At 45.0% G+C, this 20,486-nt stretch overlaps 1 protein-coding gene across 1 annotated transcript; it reads right to left on the bottom strand.

Annotated features, from left to right (window-relative positions):
- Positions 1–946: 946 nt before the first annotated feature.
- On the bottom strand, positions 947–19,521 carry ASB9 (ankyrin repeat and SOCS box containing 9). The gene is made up of 8 exons (XM_075522057.1): positions 19,137–19,521; positions 11,907–11,986; positions 10,648–10,755; positions 9,580–9,730; positions 8,887–9,021; positions 7,306–7,497; positions 3,718–3,883; positions 947–2,476 (listed from the first exon to the last, which is right to left on the bottom strand). Exons 1-7 carry the CDS (start codon positions 19,228–19,230, stop codon positions 3,759–3,761), a joined length of 885 nt encoding a protein of 294 aa, XP_075378172.1. The 5' UTR covers positions 19,231–19,521; the 3' UTR covers positions 947–2,476; positions 3,718–3,758.
- Between the last annotated feature and the right edge of the window lie 965 nt (positions 19,522–20,486).

Here is a 20,486-nt window from a genome sequence, read left to right as displayed (position 1 = left end):
AGAGAAAAAAATGAAACAACGAGAAATGTGCAGGGCAGCTGTGACCTTTTGCACACAACTGCAGAATGAAGAACTGAGTCCTGGGACGTGGCTGATCCCACCTAGCAACTGCTGAAGACCCAAACCAACTTTGCAACGATTTGTTGCATCAGACTTCTTTCAATAAATCAAAAGAGAATTTTCTTGCTTAAATCAGTTATCTTCTTTTGTTGAGGGGTTGGTTGTTTAGTTCCACAGTTTTCATAAGCAGCTCTGTATCCAGCAGAAACAACATCTTGTAAAGCAGTTTGCTGGCATTGCCCTCTCTCTCTCAGCTGCTCTCTGTGGGCAGAGACATCGAGAGACACATCTAACAGAGAGGGAATTAGTGCCCTCCCGCACCTCTCCAGCCCCACCGTGTACACACTGGATGCTGGCAGACACCCCTTGGACTTCTGACCATACAGGGATCTCCATACGCTCACTTCCAGTAAAGAGTTCCTGTTGTGTAGGCACACACAAGGGCACCCAGATCGTTACATGATCATTACTCCTCTTGTTGAGGAGACAGAAGAAACAAACAGATGTAAATCAATTAAAAAAAAAAAAACAAAAAAAACCCCCAAAAACTAAAGATGGTGACCATGTTAATTTACATCTTCTCCTACTTTGTGAAATCTCACGCTCCTTCTCACTAACCCTCAAGTGAGTAGAAAACTAATTGCAAGAGTCCAACTCTACCTTAAAACATTAGCAAAAGGCAAGATTTTCACAGTATTTGCAACTTAGTCTTATCTTTGCTATAGGTCTGTTTGAAGGAATTATCCTGTACACTACCTGCCTGTAGGCAGGCTTGCAGACAGAGTTCAGTCCAAAACTCCATAGTATCAGACAATCCACAAAATTAGAGCTATCATTTAATAAATGAATGAAAAATCAAAAAAAGAGTATAAGCCATTTATTTTTGAGCAAATATTCTATACAATTGTAGCTTGACTAACATTAAACTGCTAACAAAATAATAGCAAAGAATCTCATAAAATATATTCCTGACAATCTTTCAAGTCCTGCATTACATTTGGAATGGTTTCAAATATAGAAAAAGGTCCAAACCTCACCTATAATGAGCTTATTCAGTTTGCATCTTGTACAACTTTTACAGTTTATAACTGGGTAAGTGTTGATGCATAAAGCTGTAATTCACCAGTGTTGATCACAATTTATATTAAAATAAATAAGCAAATATACTGAGATGATACAAGCTGAGCATACAGAATTCATCCTAATTACACTTGATCAGAGGGAGTCAAGTAAACAGAGTCACACTATGAAATTTCCAAAAGAAAAGCAATCAAGAAGCAACACTCTCACTGCCTTCTCTGAGCAATTTTCTCCTAGTATTAACATTACTCCTAGAAACCCATTGGCTGAAGTTACAAAATAAGATGCTTAAAGGTAAATAATAAAACTAGTAGGTAAAAAAATGTTTCTTCATCATCTAAAATACAATAACTTGGATCTTCAGCTTTCAGATGTGTTACCAAAACTGGGATTCTTCACACTTTAATCTTAAAAAGTTAAGCACTAGGTTAATTTTCTGTTCCCTGCCTGTTCAATGCAGATTCAGCTTAACCAAGATACTGATTTTAGAAGGCTCCACCTATCCAAGATGTGTGTTTCTATTCCATGTATAAAGACAGATGTCTATTTTTCTTCCCCAGCAGGAGGGAAAGAATATAGAAGGCCATCTAAAACCAGCCAGTGAATTTTTACATGGCTCAAATTATGTGTGGTGGATTGAGTCGATCAGTGAAGATTTCTACGTGTCTTTGTCACAAGGGGAGTTACGGCTTTAACTGTGTTTGTCATTTTGTCCCATTAGGGTACAATTAATGTCCCATAAAACCAACAGGACTGCTCTTGCTGTATTTGTTCAGCACAAAAAAATCAAACCATCACACTGGATACCTATAGCCAGCAGTCATGTTGTCCAGCCAAGGATTTGATTTGTAATTTACATCAAATATGAGTATCCAGGTAGCATTTGATCCATCCTCTTTAACTTCCTATATGTGAAAGGAAGGCTTGCACTGCACACACCGGCACGCTAGTAAACATCAAACTGAGTTCGTGTATTTGAAGGCTGCTGGTCTCTCCACTTACGAGATGAGGGCTTGGTATATCTCATCGCTGGCGTTAACAATGTCGTCACAGTTTTCACGCACCGAGCCCGCTCTTGCAGGAGTCCTCACAGTGAAGTCAAGAAGAAAAGGATCTCCAAAAGCGCCCAAGCGCTGGGTCCCCGCAGGGGAGGCGGTGGGTGCGCTGCTGCTCCCAGGCGATGCGGCTGCACCGTGGTTCGGAGCTGGGGAGGGGAGAGGGCGGCAGGCAGAGGAGCCGGAGCTTCAGCATCTTTGCTGCCGCATGTGTCGGGCAGCTGATATTCCCAGGGGAGTGCCCGGGACAGCACTTAGGTTTGTGGCAGCAGGACGTGTTTCTGGGAGGGAAAGAAAAACACCCAGTGTTGAAGTTTAGCTGGAGGAAATATTTGTTCTTACGACCTCGGTGGAATAAGAACCACACATGTCGTGTTTGTTTGAGAGACGTGCACGCTGAGCCAGCAGCTCAGCAACTGAGCGGGGGGAAGAAATTACCCATTATCTTTTTAATTTGGGGTGGGCTTTAATTTCAGTATTTTCATTGTTTATTTTATGACCCCGCATTAGAGGTGTTATTATTACCACTCCCATGGAAAATACTATGAATGAGGCAGCACCTCTCCAAGAAAAGACATTATCTCAGTCTTAGGATGATCTCTTTTCTTGGGTGGGGAAAGGGGATAGAAGCTGTTGTTTTTCTGGTGCATGCTGAGAAATGCTTCGGAAATATCACCTAATTTTCAGGGCAGAAAGGGGGAGCACTCAATGCCTGCCACTGGCAGCCTGTTAGCCTGTGTCCTTGAAAAATAACATGCTACAAGGAGAAAATGCGTAGTACTGAAGTGTGGCTCCCTTATGTCTCAAAGCATCAGGAATAAGTGATTTTAATGGATGATTAAAAACTTTCCCCCCACTATTATTGCACTGTAGGGAGCTGCCATCAGCAGTGACCTACTTGATGTCATGGCAGAAATGCGTGTTTCAGATGCTGGCCTAAATGCAGATGATTGCTGGTTGGTGCTCATCTGTCCGCAGTGTGATATACTTAGAAAATAAGTAACGTCTGCCAGAGGGCCTCTCTTCCTTTGCAGCTAGGTTCAGCTGGGTTCCCTTTCCTTATCCGTACAGTGGTGTGGGTACAGCCCTCACAGATGACAGGCACATGTGCGCTGCTTACAGAGAAAGTGTAGCTATCCTTAGTATCCTTAATACATATGTGAAGTGCTGTTAGTGCTGGGCTGGGATATGCATTTTCTTTGTAAGGGGCTGTCAACCACGAGCCCTCTGAAACTGTGCCAGGACACAGAGAATCGAGAGATCTATTTTAAAATGCTGTGTTCATTTTCTACACTTTCTAGGGGGCTCTTGAGTCACATTTTCAAGCTTCACCATGCAACCATGCAGAATTGTTCCTTTCCAAATGATGGATTTGCCAGGAGTGGTGGCAGTGAGGACTGAGCGAGTTGGTCAGTCCTGTGCTTCTTGGACCCAGGGCTTCACTAGGGACCAGCAACTATCGTAAATTAACATTGCAGGCATCGGCAGCACTCCTGATGAGAAGAGTCTTTCCTCAACGAACCTTGCTGTGTTATTAAAGGCACCATTTTGAACATGAAGGGCTTAAACGTGGAGAAGGAAATGTTTCAGCTCATCCGGGAGGAGAAGTCCAGTTATTTTTTGATGCTGCTTGTGTCCAAAGGACCTCCTGATGCACAGGCGGCACAACTGCATCAAGGACAGCGGCCCTGGAGAAAGAGCCGGGAAGAGGTTACACATGTGGGGTTACACATGGGGCTTTATCGCCCCAAAATTGTAAAGCTGAAACGGCAGCTGTGCATTACCGCTCCCCCCAACTCCTGCAACCCACCTCGCGCAGGGGGTGCGCGGCCACCCCGGGACGCTCAGCAGTGAAGAGCCAGACCTGTGCCCACCAAAGGACATCAGCCCGGCTGCGATTCAATTCAAGCCTGGTCTCTGTCATTACGCAGCCGCAATTAGCGTTAGCAGCGTCAGTCTTTCCCCTTTAAGCTGCACGAGCGTGAAGTGGTTTGTGTTGTCTGAGAAGAAGAGATGGTGATGCTTCCTTCAAAGTCCTTTCCCCCCCTGGCTCCCCCAGTGAGATCCAAGTTTGCAGCCCACTGCTTTCTTGAGACATATTTCATAATAGTAACAAACACATAGCAAAAGAAATACTATATAATCTTTTATTTAAACCTTCCAGATTAACCAGTCCCACGCTGATAAATACAAGCCCTGCTGAAGAACCTGTGGTGCTTTTTCTTTTTATTTAAGTATACTGGCATTATACACTTACTTATCCTTTTCCCAAAGAGGTAGATCCCGCGTGATGCTTTTAGCTGTGGCACTGTTCAACGTTCAGCCCCCCCCAAGACGTCATTTGCACCCCAGTGTGCAGCACGCGGGGGTGACAGGCGCAGTGGGTCACGGGGGTCTGTGGGAGGGCAGATAAGGGGGCAAAGCAGGGGCAGCAGCGAGTGTGGTCGTGGGGGTTAGGTGCTGGGAGTGGGGAGGAGATAAGAAGAGGCACTGTAGAAAGCAAGAGGGAGGTAAGTGAGCTGGGAGGGGACACTTCAGGTGCCACCCCCGTGGCTGCCTGCTGGGTGGGTAAGTTAGCGTTCACCAGAGAGCTGAAATGTTAGTGCTGGTGGAGGAGTGAAGCACAGCGGGAAGGAACGGGGGCTGCAGCAAAAATGCGGTGAGGTGGCAGCTTTAATCAGCTTTTGAGTCTTCCACCACGTTTCCAGCAGCTCTGCAAGGCTGAAAACTGCTGCACTGTTTGAAGGGCTGTGCAAAGGGCTGCACCCTCCTGCTGGGAGTCAGGGATGGTTTACCCTATGCTTGGATACAAGACAGCAAGGCAAGCTGATACAGGGCAAGTGACGCTGGCTATTGCAGTATCACGCCGCACGTGTGGTTGGCCACTCTGATCCCACAGATAAATGCCCTGCCTGTAAAAAAGCTTTCATTAACAAAAACCCAAAAAACTCAAAAACTAAACACTTACCAAAACACGAGCAAGTGTCTCTACACTGAAAAAATATTTAGCAACTACAAGCATACTCTTAAAAAAAAAAAAAAAAAGTGCATTTTTGGATGATTAGCTAATTCTCCCACCCACACGTAGGACTCTCCCTGCAATGCAAGCAGGGTAGGCGGTGGTCCGGCAGCATGGTGAAGTCCTGGGAAGGGAGACCACCACATGTACTACACCTGCTCTGGGCTATTTCTAGGGCAACTCTGGGTCGGCACACTCACCAACTCATCTCTGGTGGAAAAACACGGTCCCTCCAGCCTGCCCTGGCCGTGGGCACGGGGCTGCTGCCCCCCAGCATTTGGGGAGAGGAGCCCCGTGTGGGAGTGGGGCAGGAGAGCAGCAGCTGTGCCGGTGCTGAGCGGCCGTGGGGCTGGCGGGGTGACTCTGATCCCCGCAGCACATTGCCAAACCTCCCTGTGAAACCAGAGGGGTAATATTTGCACCGCTCCCCCAGGTTGCAACCGTTCGGCCGGCCAAAGAAGTCAGACATCAGCTGCCCATCAGGCATGACCCTACTCAGAGAAAGGCATGCTGGACAACATCAGAAAAAAACTATTCAGCAGCAAAATGCCCTTCAGGCATTTATCATTTCTGATTTCGACTGCTGAATTTCACTTAGAAAAGTTCCTTACTGCCCAGGCTCTCAGCTCAGCCCGAGCAGCGCTTCTTGGTCCGGCTCCACAGGGTGTGCCTGAAATGGTTTTCTATCTCAAATAAACAGGACACACGCAGTGCCACGGGAGTCAGGAGTGTAACGCAGCGGGGGCTGGAGCTTGAAAAGATCACCGCTCTGTGCACCGTGGATTAGGCTGGGAAACCAAATATCCGTTGCTCATACATGAGATGCACAGCACAGTTGTTTTCACGCTATTATTTTCGTGTTACTATTTCAAGTAGGGCCCGATTCATCACTTTATTACTCCAGTTTTACCTCGGTGTAAATCTGTTCATGACAACAATGACATCGACATGTAACTGGAATAATAAAGTCATAGACCACACCATCAGCAACTTGTTGACAATAATGAAAATTATTTAGTAATGTGCAGTCTTCTGACTGAATGAGAACATCTAAAGAAGAACACAAAGTACACCAATGATTAGACACGAGAGACCTTAATCTAATTTTCGTGAAGATTGGTAAGTAAGATTTCTCTCCATAATTCATTAAAGTATTCATAACCAATAAAATAAAATGGATCTGGAAATATTTCATTTACAGGTACAAAATAAGCACTTCCTAAGGGTTAAGCCTACAGTTTGATACTGCTAGATTATTCAGCATATAGTATTGGCCTTTAAAAAAAGCCTAGTTTATAAATGTATACACACATATATATAAATATTCATTATATCATTCTTGTGCAATTTTCCTTAATCCCCACAAAAAACCTAATATAGAGTCTTTCATTTTAAAGATACTTTTGCACCTACATAAGATCTTGGCCAAACAATAAAAGTAAAGAGCAAAGAACTAGAAGATCAGTGTTTCAATACACTTTTTTTCAGTATCACGTACGTTAAAAATTTTCTGGTTGCAATTTTGCATCTATGCTGAGACAAGTATCTGGCATGTACCTGACCATCGGCATACTGTATAACCAAAGATCCCAGCCCTAGCACCCACCAGCTAGCCTCAACTCCCATCAGAGGTGATTTTCTGCCCGCGTTTGTCGGCACACTACAGATAACACTCCTGGGTCTACGCCTGTCTCAGAAACAAGGGAACTGAGAGACTCCCGCTGACTCCCGCGCTTTAGGTAATCAGAAGGAGACACCATTAATTTCTAAGGAGCGTTTTGCTTGTTTTTTCACCCTAAACTCTACTTTGCATTATATTGCAAGCTCCATACGATTGCTCCCTTATGCAGTAGATTCACAACCTGGAGGTTGAAAGGTCGGTTATTGTTGTTACCATTATCCCTAATAGTGTGCCACCATATTCTGACACTAGAAAACATAGCGTCCATATGTCAGCGAATGGAGGTAAGCTTAGTTATCTTCAGTTTTGCAGTGCTTGTAGCATGGAATAGCATAGCCTTTTGCAGCAGTTTGTGTAGTTTTTCCCTAACAAATCCCGAGTGAACGGATAAAACAAGCGCTAAGGGGCACCTTCTTTCTGCAGGAAGAGTTGGCCCACAGGGCTGCCGGGTGGAACCAGCTCCATCGGCCTCTTGCTTTCGGCGTTCTTCACCCAAATGTCCGCTCCAAAGTCAATCAGCAGCGTCACCAGCTCCGCACTGCAATTCCTGGCAGCCGCGTGCAGAGGGGAGTCCAGGCCCTTGCCGCTGTTCACATTTGCTCCTGAACACCAAGAGATGACAAGGAACAATGACAAAGAATAACGACTATACAGTAGCCTATTTCCATTTCCTGCACTAGCTGCTGTTTCTCTGAATAATCCATAAATGCTGTAGCATCTACCCAGAGGTGGATTTCCTTACGCTGGGGCTTGGTACTACAATTTGCACATGCACAACTCACACTGGTTGAGGAGGAGTGGGGTTGTGACTAAGAAAATGATCCCAGAGGAATGGTGCATGAGGAAGTCCTTCATCCACAGCCCAGCCCATGCATATGTTGAAGTAGGACAAAGATGTAGTTCCACCTACAGCCCTCCTTTGCTGCCCATCCCAGTGCCCCATTCCTTTAAAATACATGCAGGGGTTCGACCTGCTCTGTACTAGAGGCTTAAGCTGGTAGGATTTCCAAATGCCAAAGTATCTGTTGGAGAAAAAATGTGAGGATGGAAAAGTTCTAGAAGCCCTTGTCAGAGGAGGATATAAGCAAGCACCCCTGATGAGTGTTCCCCCATCCGTTATTCTGGGATAATGGCTCCTAAAACACCCTAAGAAGGGTGAGATGCAGAACTAATTCAAAACTATCCATAATGTTTTTATAGTACACATTCTCATATATAGAAGGCAGCAAAAACCAAAATGGCAGAAACCAGAAAATAATAGCCAAACATTTAATATTTAGATTAATTTTTATTTGACTTCTTCCAAAAAAAGATCACTGTGCTAAATAGTGCATAAGGTGATCTACATGATGGTTGCTTGTTTTTTCCGAAGTGGCTTTGTTGGTCCATTGTTTTTGTACTAGCTATGTGGCTATTTTAGGTTATATGGCCCCTTTGGTTAGAAGACATGCATTATTGTAGATAAAAAGAAGTGGTCTTGTATAATTATCCAAGTGCTTAGACCTATAGCTAGGTTTGTTTGATGCAAAGTATATAGTGCTGAACATTTTCCTGTGTTGGAAATGTTTCAAACTTTTTATGAACTCAGTGGGAATTAAAACGTGTTTGCAGAAATACTATGTAAAAATTATTTAGTCAATTGTTTTGGGTAAAGAGGAAGGAAAAGAAAAAAAGGAAATTTTTTCCTGCCCACTTCAAATAACTGCAGCATCACACACACAGACACATGGAAAGGATGGTGTTTGCTCCAGGCATGACCGGCCATGTGAAATCCAGGATCACCCATGATTTTGTTGGGAGCTGTAAAGCTGAGTTCCTGGGTCGAGAAGACTCTGGTTACCCTGCTAACCCATTTAACCCAGGGCTGCCATTAAGAGCAAAACACCTCCAGGTCTCAGAGCAGGACCTCCTCTAAATCTTTAATGCAAAGAGAATCCAAAGATAGATGTTGCAGGAAATGAAAGTACATCATCCTTTATTTTTCATTTTACCTGACTCAAGCAGCTTCTTGGCACAGTTCACTTGTTGGTTCTCACAAGCTACATAAAGTGGAGTACCCAGATGCTTGATGTTGTGATCTATGTTTACCCCCTGGGATGCGAGGAACTCGACACATTGCACATGACCTTAAAAGGGAAAAAGGAAGAGTCAGCTCACAGAGATCAGGCATTTTTTCAGCAAATTCTCTATTGCAGCGGTGTAATTTGGCAAAGATTCAATGTTTTGTCAAGAAATGGTAGTGTAATACTTTCATCCACTCCAGTGTTTCCAACCTGGAAAAGAGGAGCTGCAAAGCCACTGTTAGCAAAAACAGGCTAAAGCCCTCGCATTTTATGTGACTCATTTCAGATGTCTACCGAAGACGAGACAAATCACGCTGTGTTTCTCTCCACTGCTTTTGAAGATAGCCAGACGACTCCCTCAGATGTCCACGTTGTAGGCAACTGACTTGGATAATGCAACCCCTTCCAGGTGTCACCACATGAACTCAGAGGCCCCAAGAGCCCAGCCGAGCTGCCCTCAGTGAGCACCAGGGGTGGGAGGAACTGCCCCACTCGTGATGAGACCAACTAGGAAGGTATTTCACATGACCCAAATCAAGAAAATTATCTTTTTTGTCTCTCTGTTCCACTTCAACACGTTGCTAGTAACATGGAAAGGGGTGCTGATGCCCATGGGGTTACCTCTCTTAGCAGCTTCATGGATGGGGGATGCCAAGTCACAGGGCGGGTGGAGGCTGGCTCCGTGCTGCAGCAATAAATTCAAGCAAGCCACACTGCCACTGACACAAGCGTTGAACAACGGAGTGTGCCAGTCGACAGTAACTCCATTCACCTGGGAGAAAAAAAACCACAATCAGGCTTTTTGTTCTTCTTCTCAATATTTCAAAATAGATTAAAATTATCCAGTTTCTCAACAGAAAATAGGGTTCTCAATACTTTTTATTTAATTCCTTGCAAAAACTGCCTACTGCTTCTGAGGATTACAAGTTTTTATTAAAAAGATAGTTAAGAAAAATTTTTAAAAATTGCCCCCAAGTCTCCTCCTGCAAATGACTGTCTAACCAGTGCTGCTCCAGGGTCTCAGGAGTTATAAAGTTACTGAGTTAAATGTGTGCCCATTCCTCAATAATCTCAGCTGAAACACACCTGCCCATTGCCCTATCCTGAAATGGTCCATTTTTAGCTGAAAGTGTGCAGACCCCCTTTTAATAAAAAATTTAAACTGAAAAGTAATATATGTATAATGAGTTAATTTTCTTATTCATTACAATTTCAACATTAGCTTGAAAAGTAGAGGCCATGAGACACGCCCATTTCACCATCGTACTTGTTTGTTGTTTCCATTTTCTTCCCATTTTGTCGTCAGTTGATCCTAACAGTCCTACAGCTCTACTTACGACTCTACATATTGACACCAATGGGATTAGTCTGTGCAGAAAATCAAATGCACCCTTAATTGTTGCAGGATTATAAACACTTTGCAAGAGGAACTTTCCCTTATTCTTTCAGTAAATGATGAGAACATTGCACCTTCATCTAACGAACAACAGTAACCGTTGTTTATATCTGTGCTTTTTGGATTGCTTTATCAAGAAGTGCGTTTTATAACATATGTATTTTAAGCTGAGCTAAGTGCAGAGTGTAAATCACAGCGATACTCTGTCATGGAATAGTACATCACCTAACATTAGAAAGTGATAATACAACGTACTAACACTGGAGACAATGCTCTCTCCATCGTGCACTCACCTGAGCACCATGTTTTAATAGGACGCTGGTACAAGCAGCGTGACCCCCTAGGCAGGCTTCATGGAGAGGAGACACCTGGTCTGCTGTAACAAGATTCACATCACTCCCCTAATGAATTAATAGAAAATATCATTACAACCAGCTACCAAAACCCCCATACAAACAAAAAATCCCCAACCCTTTCTATTATGACCTTTAAAGCTTTATGTAATCACGCCTTCCTCAACTGCCTGGAGTTGCTCATCTCAATAGGTAAGCAGAGAAGGAGGCTGTGGTGCTTTGGCTGGAGTGGACACTGGCACAGCATACCAGAGGTCATGCCTTCTACACACTGCTAATCGGGGCAGAAAGCTGTAGGCAGTGGACTGTCCGATGGGACAATACAGACGTCCTTTTAGAAACTCAGCATAGTTTTATTTCTACTACACCATGAATAGCAAACTCTGAAATAAAAAAAAAAGGTTAAAAATTGCCACTGGAGTTCTTGGCAGGGTTGTGACTGCCGCCTTTTTACATCACCGCCCAAGCATTCTGACCTCCTGCCTGCTGAGTCCCCGGTTGTTTGACCGGATCGAATCCTGAAATGCTTTTGAGGTGTTTTCTGGTCTTTGGTCAGAGTGTGTCATGCTCTGAAGGAAAGCCAGCCCCTGCATTAGAAACTATTGGTTTGATTCTACAGGATATTTGTTTTTAGTAATCTTGGTGCTCCAGAAGGTTAAGCTGGAAGAGTCTCCAACTTTCCAATAACCTTTCCCTTTCCGTCAACTCCTCCACAGGCTCAATCCAAGCATTTCGAGGAAACGGAGCAGTGAGGTTCAGAAATCGCTTCTCCCTAGCCGTGCTCTTCTGCAGTGGGAGTAGGATACCCTTGGGCACTTCAGAAACAGATGTGTGGGCGGCTGAATTGAAGCCTCAACCGGAGCCTTGCCTGGGTCTGGAGCCGCCCCCCACCCGGGGCACCAAACGCTGCTCGCAGGCGCAGGAGCTGCAGAAGGAATCCCCCAGCCGCCTGGAGATCCCAGTGACTGGGGTCCCATTACCTGCACCAGAATTAAAGTATGACCCAGCATATTTCGATACATCATCAGCTTAGTGCACAGAGCTTGCACTAGTCAAGGAACTGCTTGTAGGGAAAAAAAAAAAAATCTGTTACACGCAGATTTCACTGCGTTCTAGTCAACATTATTTTCTCACCCTGGAGGTTTCACAGTAAAGCACAGACTGCATTCAACAACTGAACAAACCCAGCAGAGGGGTACCTGTTTGATGAGTTTCTTCAGAGTAAGCAGACGCCCATGGATAGAGGCATCATGTAAAGGAGACCAGTCTGAAACAAAGTCTGTATAAAGAGAAAGACAGGAAAAAGGCTAACAACTCCATGGACTGTTTCATCGGCGTACTTTACTTCAACTGCGTGACCCCAGCAAGCCTCTCTTCTTCTAACTTATTACTGGAGCTGCCAAGCTTTCCTTGGAGCAGCTGCCGGCAGGGAGTGAGACAAGAGGGCGGCTTCAATCTGGGTGTGTTTTTAACTCATCCCGTGTTTGTGCTGGCCGCATTCCCCTTCAGAGATGAGAGAGGGATTTGCAGAACATCACCTTGCTCTGACTGAGCTTGCCCCTCACTTTGAATTATTTCCAGTGCCTTTGTTTTCACAAGCTCATTACGCTTTACCAACGAGCGCAGAAGGACTACATTTTGAAGAGGGTACGGCTGCTCAGTCATTTACCCCTGCTAAGAGCTGGGCTAGAGTCAACAATACCTAACGAGAGAAGGTACCAAAGTACAAGGAGATAAATTGTGTTACCTGTTGATTTTGCTCCTCGGTTTTCAGTGTTTGGTGTTAGCCTGTGCGGCAGTGCATTTTAAGTAATAGCTGTATTGCTATTACTAATATTGCTAATTTCTGCGTTGTAGGAACCACGAAGTGAGATACAGCACATATGGAGGGAAGCTCAAAGGAAGGGTCTGCCTCAGCTTGTAGGGACAGCCGAGGGGATGGGGTGGGACACGAGCTCCACGGCAGCGAGGACACGGGCCCAGCCTGTGCAGGGTGAAGTAGGTCATAAACTGTTCCTGCTACCCTGATAAATACACTGATACTTTAAGTGCCCACATAAAGCAAACAGATTCATGTTTGCTCTTATAAGGTCTTATGTGAAAGATTGACTTCAGGTCACCTTGCCAGACAGCTGAGGAGGCATGAAAGGTCCGTGTCAGAAACTGAATTTTAACTAGTGTTCCCAAGTAATCTTGTTATCTAAAGCTTGATGTTCAGAAAGAAGCCGCATACCAAAAATAATTACTGGAAATGAGTCAGCATAGCTCCAGCTGGACCAAGGAGGTATGGGAGGGAATCCTTAGGGTTAAATTTGTTACCAAACCTGTCAAGTCATGTAGAGTGCTTTTCTGAAAGATCTTTTTTGCCAGGCACAAGCATTATTAGATGCATTTTACAAGACATGTATCTTTCCTCAATTATGCTGAGTAACATGAAGGTCTGAGGAAATGCTGCTAATGACTTTTATGTTTCACTTCTCTAGTTGCTGTATTTGTTCTTTATTTTAATATAGTGAAGCAAACTAGCTTAGTGCTGAGGACCATACAAATATTAATAGAAGGGGATCTTCAGTATTACAGATTTTATGGCTCAGGGCCAGCTGACAGCAATAATCCCTCTGGGAGACATTTACCTCTTTCAGTATTCATTGCCTCAAGACTCGGTGTCTGGTCTACGTTAATGGCCCAGGTTGCCCGTGGGAAGGAAGAGAAGCATTTCCAGAGGGCATTTCACCCTGCTTCTTTTGGAAACACATTTTGCGGCTCTCTGGAGATGTCCCACTCTCCTTCCACTAACTACAGAGAAAACCCCAATGACCAAGTTGGACGAGTTGCTGAGGTTTTCAGGGACTGGACTAGATCATATGCATAGAATAGGATGCTTAACAGCGAGAAGTCCGCCTTCAGCAACAAAACCTAATAAGCCACCGTAATTCTTTAAAATAACTTTTACAGATCAGCTGATGATGTCAGTGCTTACGCAAGATCCACAGATCCTGCCTTGTCTCAGGTATGAGCACGCATGCGAGAGCCGAACCCCTCATGGCTGATGTCCTGCCCCTTCTGACTTTGCCATGATGTGCTGGGACAGGGTGATAACCAGCTGTGTCAGCCATCACTCAGCCTGTTGGGTGCTCTCTCACCTTCAAGTGTGCTCAGTAAAGGACATCAAATTTAAACAAGATAAGATCTAGTATAGTGAGACTTACAATGGTTTTGTGATTCAAAAATTCTGCACGAAGTAAATCGTGACCTGAAGATAGTGGTAACTGAAATGGGTTGTGTCTATCACACACAGAAGATCTTTGCCTGCATAGCTATGTTAGGTAGGGGGGTGACTTTTTGCGGGCATAGTGGCTGCAAAAAGCCTGCTATAGATTTAGTTATTCTGGCAAGACTCCTTTATGACTACGCAATACATTTGTCTAGAGTTGTTCATGTAGGCAAAAGGATATTTCTGCTAATAACATATACCATTTTTGAGCCACTCAATGTCCATCACAATGCTTACCTGCACACTTTTGCAAATATGTACATATTGCATCTTACTGTCTCTGAACAATGGCTCATTGATGGACTAAACTAGGGTAAATTTTAGTGTTTCCCTTCTTGGACACAAAAAACGTGGGTGTCTGTAACAAGCAGCTGCTCAAATTGGTAGTAGTCACACGCACATCACAAGAGGGAACCCAACTGGTCCTTGTGATAGTTCCTATTTGAATGAAGTAATTAAAAAAAAATCTATTGGAATAATCAAGACTTCACCTTCTCTTGTGAGAATCCTTCCCTAACAGTGCTCCAGCATGCTCCTGGCTCACAGGAGAATCCCAGTGACATCCCAGAAATAACCTCAAGGTGAGTTTGAAGCATGAAGGGGGTGAGCTGTGGGCAGCAAAAGGCCCTTAGGAACAGGGGTCTCTTCAGGGATGACTGGACAAGCAGCTGATTCATGATTTTCACCATTTCTCCTCATTTCCCTGTCTCTGGTTATGACCGCTACCTAGTTAGGGGAAGGCAAAGGGAGAAGGTGTGTATAAAATACTAGATCATTCATTGGTTTAAGCTAGGTTTACATTTACTTGATCTGAGCTATCACTGGGCACCCCTTGGGGCCAAAAAGGAGGTTTATTTTCTGTCCACCGAGACTGACCATAATTAGAAAGAGGACACAGATCTGGTTGGAGCTTCTGTTACCTGGTCAGTATATCCTGCTCATGGTTGCAGTTAAAATGACTACCAGCTTTGAATTCTGAAGGAGCGATGCCTTGGAGGGCAGGCTGGGAGGGACCGTCAGCCCTGGGGCTGCGCCTCCTCTGATCATGGGGCACAGGCTCGCTCCTGCACTCGCCCCGGGGAGAAAGCTTGGCACCTTCTCCCGCTCTTGGCGTGGATCTGCTATAGCTGCGGGTTCGGGTCTTTTCCTTCAGATCATAAGTTTGTTGCCAGGGAACTGGGAAGGTGTTTGGTGACCTATTGGCCATGGCCTACAGACTAGGTGTTTGGGGGACACTTCGAAACCTGCCATCTATTCCACTGCTGCCTGTCACTGTGAGATACTCTCAGAGGCTGTGCAGACTTGGTAGGTAAATCTGCACTGCCAAGTAAAGAAAGCCAGGAGGATAATTCAGCATTGAGCTTTAAGCAGGTGAAGACGCGAAGGCAAGTCAGTCTGCACCATTTGGTCTCAAAGACAGAAATGGTTCCAATCTCTTTTATTTAGCAGTATAGAAATAGCTCAAAAGACAAGACTCCACGAGTCAGGTGATCTTTTCCAGTCTTGTATTACTTTCGCTATGAAAGTCAAAGGGAAAAAACCAAGAAACTGAGAAGCAAGTCAAACTTCACAGGCACATAAAGATTCATCAACTCAGACGTCTTTCATATTTGGAAGAAGCCTCAAAATTAGAAGGCCAAAGGATGGAAGAGACGTAACCCCAATACAGCTTTATGGGCAGTACCAAGTGCATGAAATGAACAGGGGGATGAACTCGGGAAATCTGGGTAATGTACACTAATCAGTTTTTAAAGAAAATTGTATTCTTTGTTATTGGCATAATTTGAGCTCTGCCTGCCTCCTTCTATGTTCCATGGGCCATGTCCCACAACAAACATGCAGTTCCAGTAGGTTCACAGACATCCTTTGCCTTTAGCAAATGGACAGCCATTTCCAGAATCTATGGTTCTGGTCTCATAAGGATAGCCAAACTATGCTACAATTATTAAAGCACAGTATTATTAATCGACTAAAATAGCTTTGCTTTAAAAGTGATGTGTGTCAAATGATTTTTATCTGACCATGCTGTTGTTCTTGCTGATCCTGCCTGCATTACCATTGGTTGTGTATCCAGGCTCTGTAAAAAGCTTTTGATTTTCACATTTAGAAACTAATGCCATTGCCCAATCTGCATGAGTTGCAAGGGAAGCATGTTTATAGTAATTCTAAAAATCTCGTTTGAGGAACAAGTTTTGTGAGCTGCAGCTTGATCTTTTTTTGGCCACACAGGCAGGGTTTTGTGCAAACTAGCAAGCTGTTATATCAAGGTGTGAGCACTCTGGTGCCAAAGAGGGAGGTGCACAGCCATGCCATCACATCCATGTGCAGAATTTATCTATTCAGTGCTTGCTTGAGAAAATGCAGGTTTCTACTGAGACTCTAAAAAAGAGCCAGTCCAGACCATAGTCATCTATGGACTGGCCATTAGCTTGCAATTTTGCCAAGCCTTAACAATGAATTAAAAGTTTGACCACATAAGCGTCAAAATGTGAGTGGAAAATAAAAAGACGTATGTGCCAACACATTGTAATACAGCTGGGAATTGTGTACTGAGAGGAACCAAGGCTTTTATTCTAAATGGAAGTGGAGGCCTATGGTAGCTTCACACTAGCCTTTGATACATTGGGAAGAGGGGGTTTAAAGGCCTGTCTGATGACTAATTGCCGCGACGTACTTCCAAATCTGCCACCGTGAGCAGCACGGCCCCGAGCCGCCATCTCTCCTGCTCAGCTCTGTCCGCAGCAAACACCTCTGCCCCGAAGCAACGCCGGGGAGGCACCCTCCCTGCAGGGCAAGGCGAATTTCCCCAGTTCCTGCACCCAGGGCACCACGTTCCGGCAAACCACAAAGTTTCCGTTTTCTGCCTGCTGCAGACTGGAGCTCCTGTTTCTCGCCTGGAGGAGGAGGGAGGCTGCAGTGGATTTTGGGGTCTCGCTCCCTCCCTCTGCACAGCACAAGAGGCATGCCGTCCGTAACACAAATGATCAGTATTTATACCATACACAGGCTTTTGATTAAAGTCTAAGCAAATGCCAGTGCTATCTGGCCATGGACTTTTAAAATCCTGAAATAGTGACTTCCAGGGAAGTCCTCAAAACACTTTGCCCATCAGAGCTGCCCGTAAAGAAGCAAGGCCGGTGTACACGGGTGGCACAGCTGTATGTACCGCCACAGCACCAAGGATTTCTGGTTGCCAAAAATGTGTACAAGTGCTCTCTCACAGAGGAATGAGACCTTTTATCCAAATTTGAAATTTACCCCCACCTTAGTAGTCCACAGGCAAGCTGAGTCAGGCCTCAGGACCTTCAGCGTCTAGACATCCAAAAACCCACTGGCTTTCAGTGGCATTGGGTCACCTAGCTCCCCTTTCACCACTGAAAATCCCAGCCAGCCCAGAGGTTACGTTAAACCTCTGGTCATATTTGATTGCACTGCCATCACTTGGGCACATGAACGCTGGCAAGGTGTTGCCAGCGTGCAAGAGGAAGCTTTATATCAATAACCACACAAACCCTGACTGCTCCCTGTGGACAACATAGCATTCACAGGACGTTTCTAGAAGAGCACTCGTTTTTGTGGTGATGGCTGAAAGTACCTTTTTCCAGCCTCTGACCGTGTGGAGGGTGTTTCAGGCTCTGGGGCTGTCCCCAGGCTGGTTTCCTTCCGTGTGGTGCAGCTCACAAGGGGCTTTGAAATCCTTTTGGCAGAGGTATGCTCTTGCATACACATTTGTACACACATATGCTTATGGCATTATCTATAAGAGTATTACAAATGGAATTTTTCATATTCTAAGGCTTTCCCCTAAAGTTTGTGATATATGTAGCCAGAGCCTAATACATTCCTGATGTGTGTTGCCAGCAGAGCTTATTGACTGTACTAAGGAGCAAGCAGACACAAGAGGAATGGACTGAACTCTGATTTTCAAAGGACCAACTGATCTGTGTGCAGTGGTGCAGCGTGTAGGCTCCTCTCCTTCCAGCCTCCATTTTGCTGGAGCTCTTCTCCGGTGCAGACCTGATTCGGTTCATACTGTTAATAACATCGCCGTCCCTTCCCTCCCACCCCAGCCTCAGTATGCACATATGTGACACACATGAGGAGAGGCAGATAACAGAGCAGATATACTGATCGTCTAGTTTTAGGGTCTTGTTTTCCTATTTGGTATGAATGATAGTGTCCTGAACAGCCCAGGAAAGGAGGGAGGACAGTGTAAAGTCATGTTATCTTAATTGACCTCATTCCCTCTGCACTCGCCATGAGCTGAAGGAGTAGCTTCTCAGAAAACAGCTACAGGGAACACGTCCAGCTAAACTGTTATGTGAAGTTAAATTACTTATCTTTTGTCACTCTGTCATATTTTCAATGGCTCCAGGCCAGACAACAGAGCAGTGATCACAGCGAGGTCATTTGTCTGAATAACTGTTCACCGGTGACCACAACATCATTGGTCACAACTGACCACAATGCCCTGGCCATTGCAGAAGAACCCGATAGAGCTGGTGGCTCAGACTGGGCAACAACACTTGGGTCTGCTCATCTGAAATAAAAAAGAAAAGGAAAAAGAAAAGGAAAAAAGAAAAAAAAGGGAAAGGAAAAGGAAAAGGAAAAAAGAAAAAAGAAAAAAAGAAAAAAGAAAAAAGAAAAAAGAAAGAAGAAAAAAGAAAGAAGAAAAAAGAAAAAGGAAAAAAGAAAAAGGAAAAAAGAAAAAAGAAAAAGGAAAAAAGAAAAAGAAGAAAGGAAAGGAGGAAAGGAAGGAGGAAGGGAAGGAAAAGAAAGAAAAAGAAAAGAGGAACTGAGCCAGTGCTGAGCTTCCAGCTGGCACTAATCTAAGTCAAACGTGCCACATTGCAACTTCTTTTTCAGCATGCTGTGTTTCAAATGCTGCATTTGTTTCCGCTTGTACCAACTGCAATAAAGAATCAGACACTCTTCTCTGCTGCACCAAAAAAACAACCAAAAATTCAGTATCAAGTAGGAATAGCTTATTAAAATTCCTTCTGAAGTGCGAGGGCATAGGGACGTTGTGTGGGACTGACTGTGGACCTGCACTGGAAGCAGGACATCAGGATGAGCACGGCACCGTAGCCTGACCCTGCCCTTTGCTGCTGCTGGCAGAGGTGAAGGCTCGAGGCAAGGCAGGAGCGTTACTTACCCCTCATCAGTGGGTTTGATAGAGACATTGCAGATGCTTGGCCCCCGGCTCCTCGCGATTTGCTGGTGTTTTGATTCGTTCCCTCATCATCCATCTCGGCCCCGTCTGTCCAATTTCTGTTTTTTCACTTCGTGGTCGGTCTCGAGAGTTCAAATTCCATCGTCCCCGGCAAGCCCCCGGCAGTGGGAGTAATTTATTAAGCAGACTCTGCACGCACGAGTCAAACAGACCTTGCAGCAGACTGGGACGTGGTGCCAGCAGCACTTCATGCAGAAACTCGAGTACCTGGGTTGGGATCTAACGAAACAGCTCCCTGGCTGCCCTGGGAGACAGCCAGCGATCCGGCGAAGCGAGAGATGTGCCTGATGTCACATCCTCTCCAACGCGGCGCCCAATCGGGGCGCCCGCCGTCCGTTTTTATCAGGAAGGAAATTCTTAGTTTGCCAAAAAAACAAGACAGAAAGAGCCAGTTCAACTAGTTGAGCAAACTCTGCCCGCAGGGGATTTGCAAAGAAAACCCGCAGAAATACGAGCGCGCGCGGATCTGCACCGCTCCCGAGCAAGTTGTTCGCAGGCAACTTTGCCGCGCGCCTCCCTGCAGGCTGTGCAAAACCACCCCTCTTATCTGCCAAGCCCTGATGGTATGCAAGAAACGGAGAGCCGAACGGCCGCTGCGCAGCAGCGGTCGCCGCGTACCCTACGGATATTGAAACCACATGTCTGGGGAGCTGCGCTTCCCACTGGAGGCCCTGTGTTGTCTCCACGGCGTGGAAATCGCAGCATGCACGGGCTCATTTCCTTCCCCCCAGTTCAATCAATTTCACTGAGTCGCAGGCACACCAGGGGTTTCGTTTCTGAGCAGTGCCCTTTTATTTTTAAGCAATTTCTCGGTCCAAAACAAATATCGCGAACCTACCAGCGAACAAACGGCAACCTTTTTTCAGGAGGACCTCCACATCATTTCTCTGGGTCTGTTTGCAAAAATTCTGCTCTCATGAATCATCTCCATTCGTACTTTTTTCTTTCCCAAATAAGTATAATTTACAAGCGCACCATCCTTCTCTGTCCCTGAATATTTGCTCATTTGTGTACAAGTGCAAGTAGGCAGAACTTCCATGCAAAAGTCTAAACCATGTAAATAAAAACTAAGTTGGGTTTTTTCTCAATTTGTCTACTAGAGCAGAATCTGCATTCGTGTATTTGGAGATACAAAGTTACTAAACCTGGGCCAATTCCGATCCTAACTCGCCTGAGCCTAAACAACTGCCTTTCATCTTTATTCCTATTTATAACACATGCGAGAGACCTGGAATCATATTTAGGGTTTCTTTGTCCACATCTTTAAAAAAA

Source organism: Mycteria americana, chromosome 1 (genome assembly GCF_035582795.1).
Source record: "Mycteria americana isolate JAX WOST 10 ecotype Jacksonville Zoo and Gardens chromosome 1, USCA_MyAme_1.0, whole genome shotgun sequence".
Lineage (NCBI taxonomy): Eukaryota > Metazoa > Chordata > Aves > Ciconiiformes > Ciconiidae > Mycteria > Mycteria americana.
This window is presented reverse-complemented; position numbering and strand designations above follow the sequence as displayed.

Coding starts and splice junctions, on each gene's coding strand:
- ASB9 (XM_075522057.1), bottom strand. CDS start 19,230: ATGGATGATGAGGGAACGAATCAAAACACCAGCAAATCGCGAGGAGCC. Junction 11,987..19,136: donor ATCAAACCCACTGATGAGGG/GTAAGTAACGCT, acceptor CTCTTTATACAG/ACTTTGTTTCAGACTGGTCT. Junction 9,731..10,647: donor TATTAAAACATGGTGCTCAG/GTGAGTGCACGA, acceptor TTTTTCTCCCAG/GTGAATGGAGTTACTGTCGA.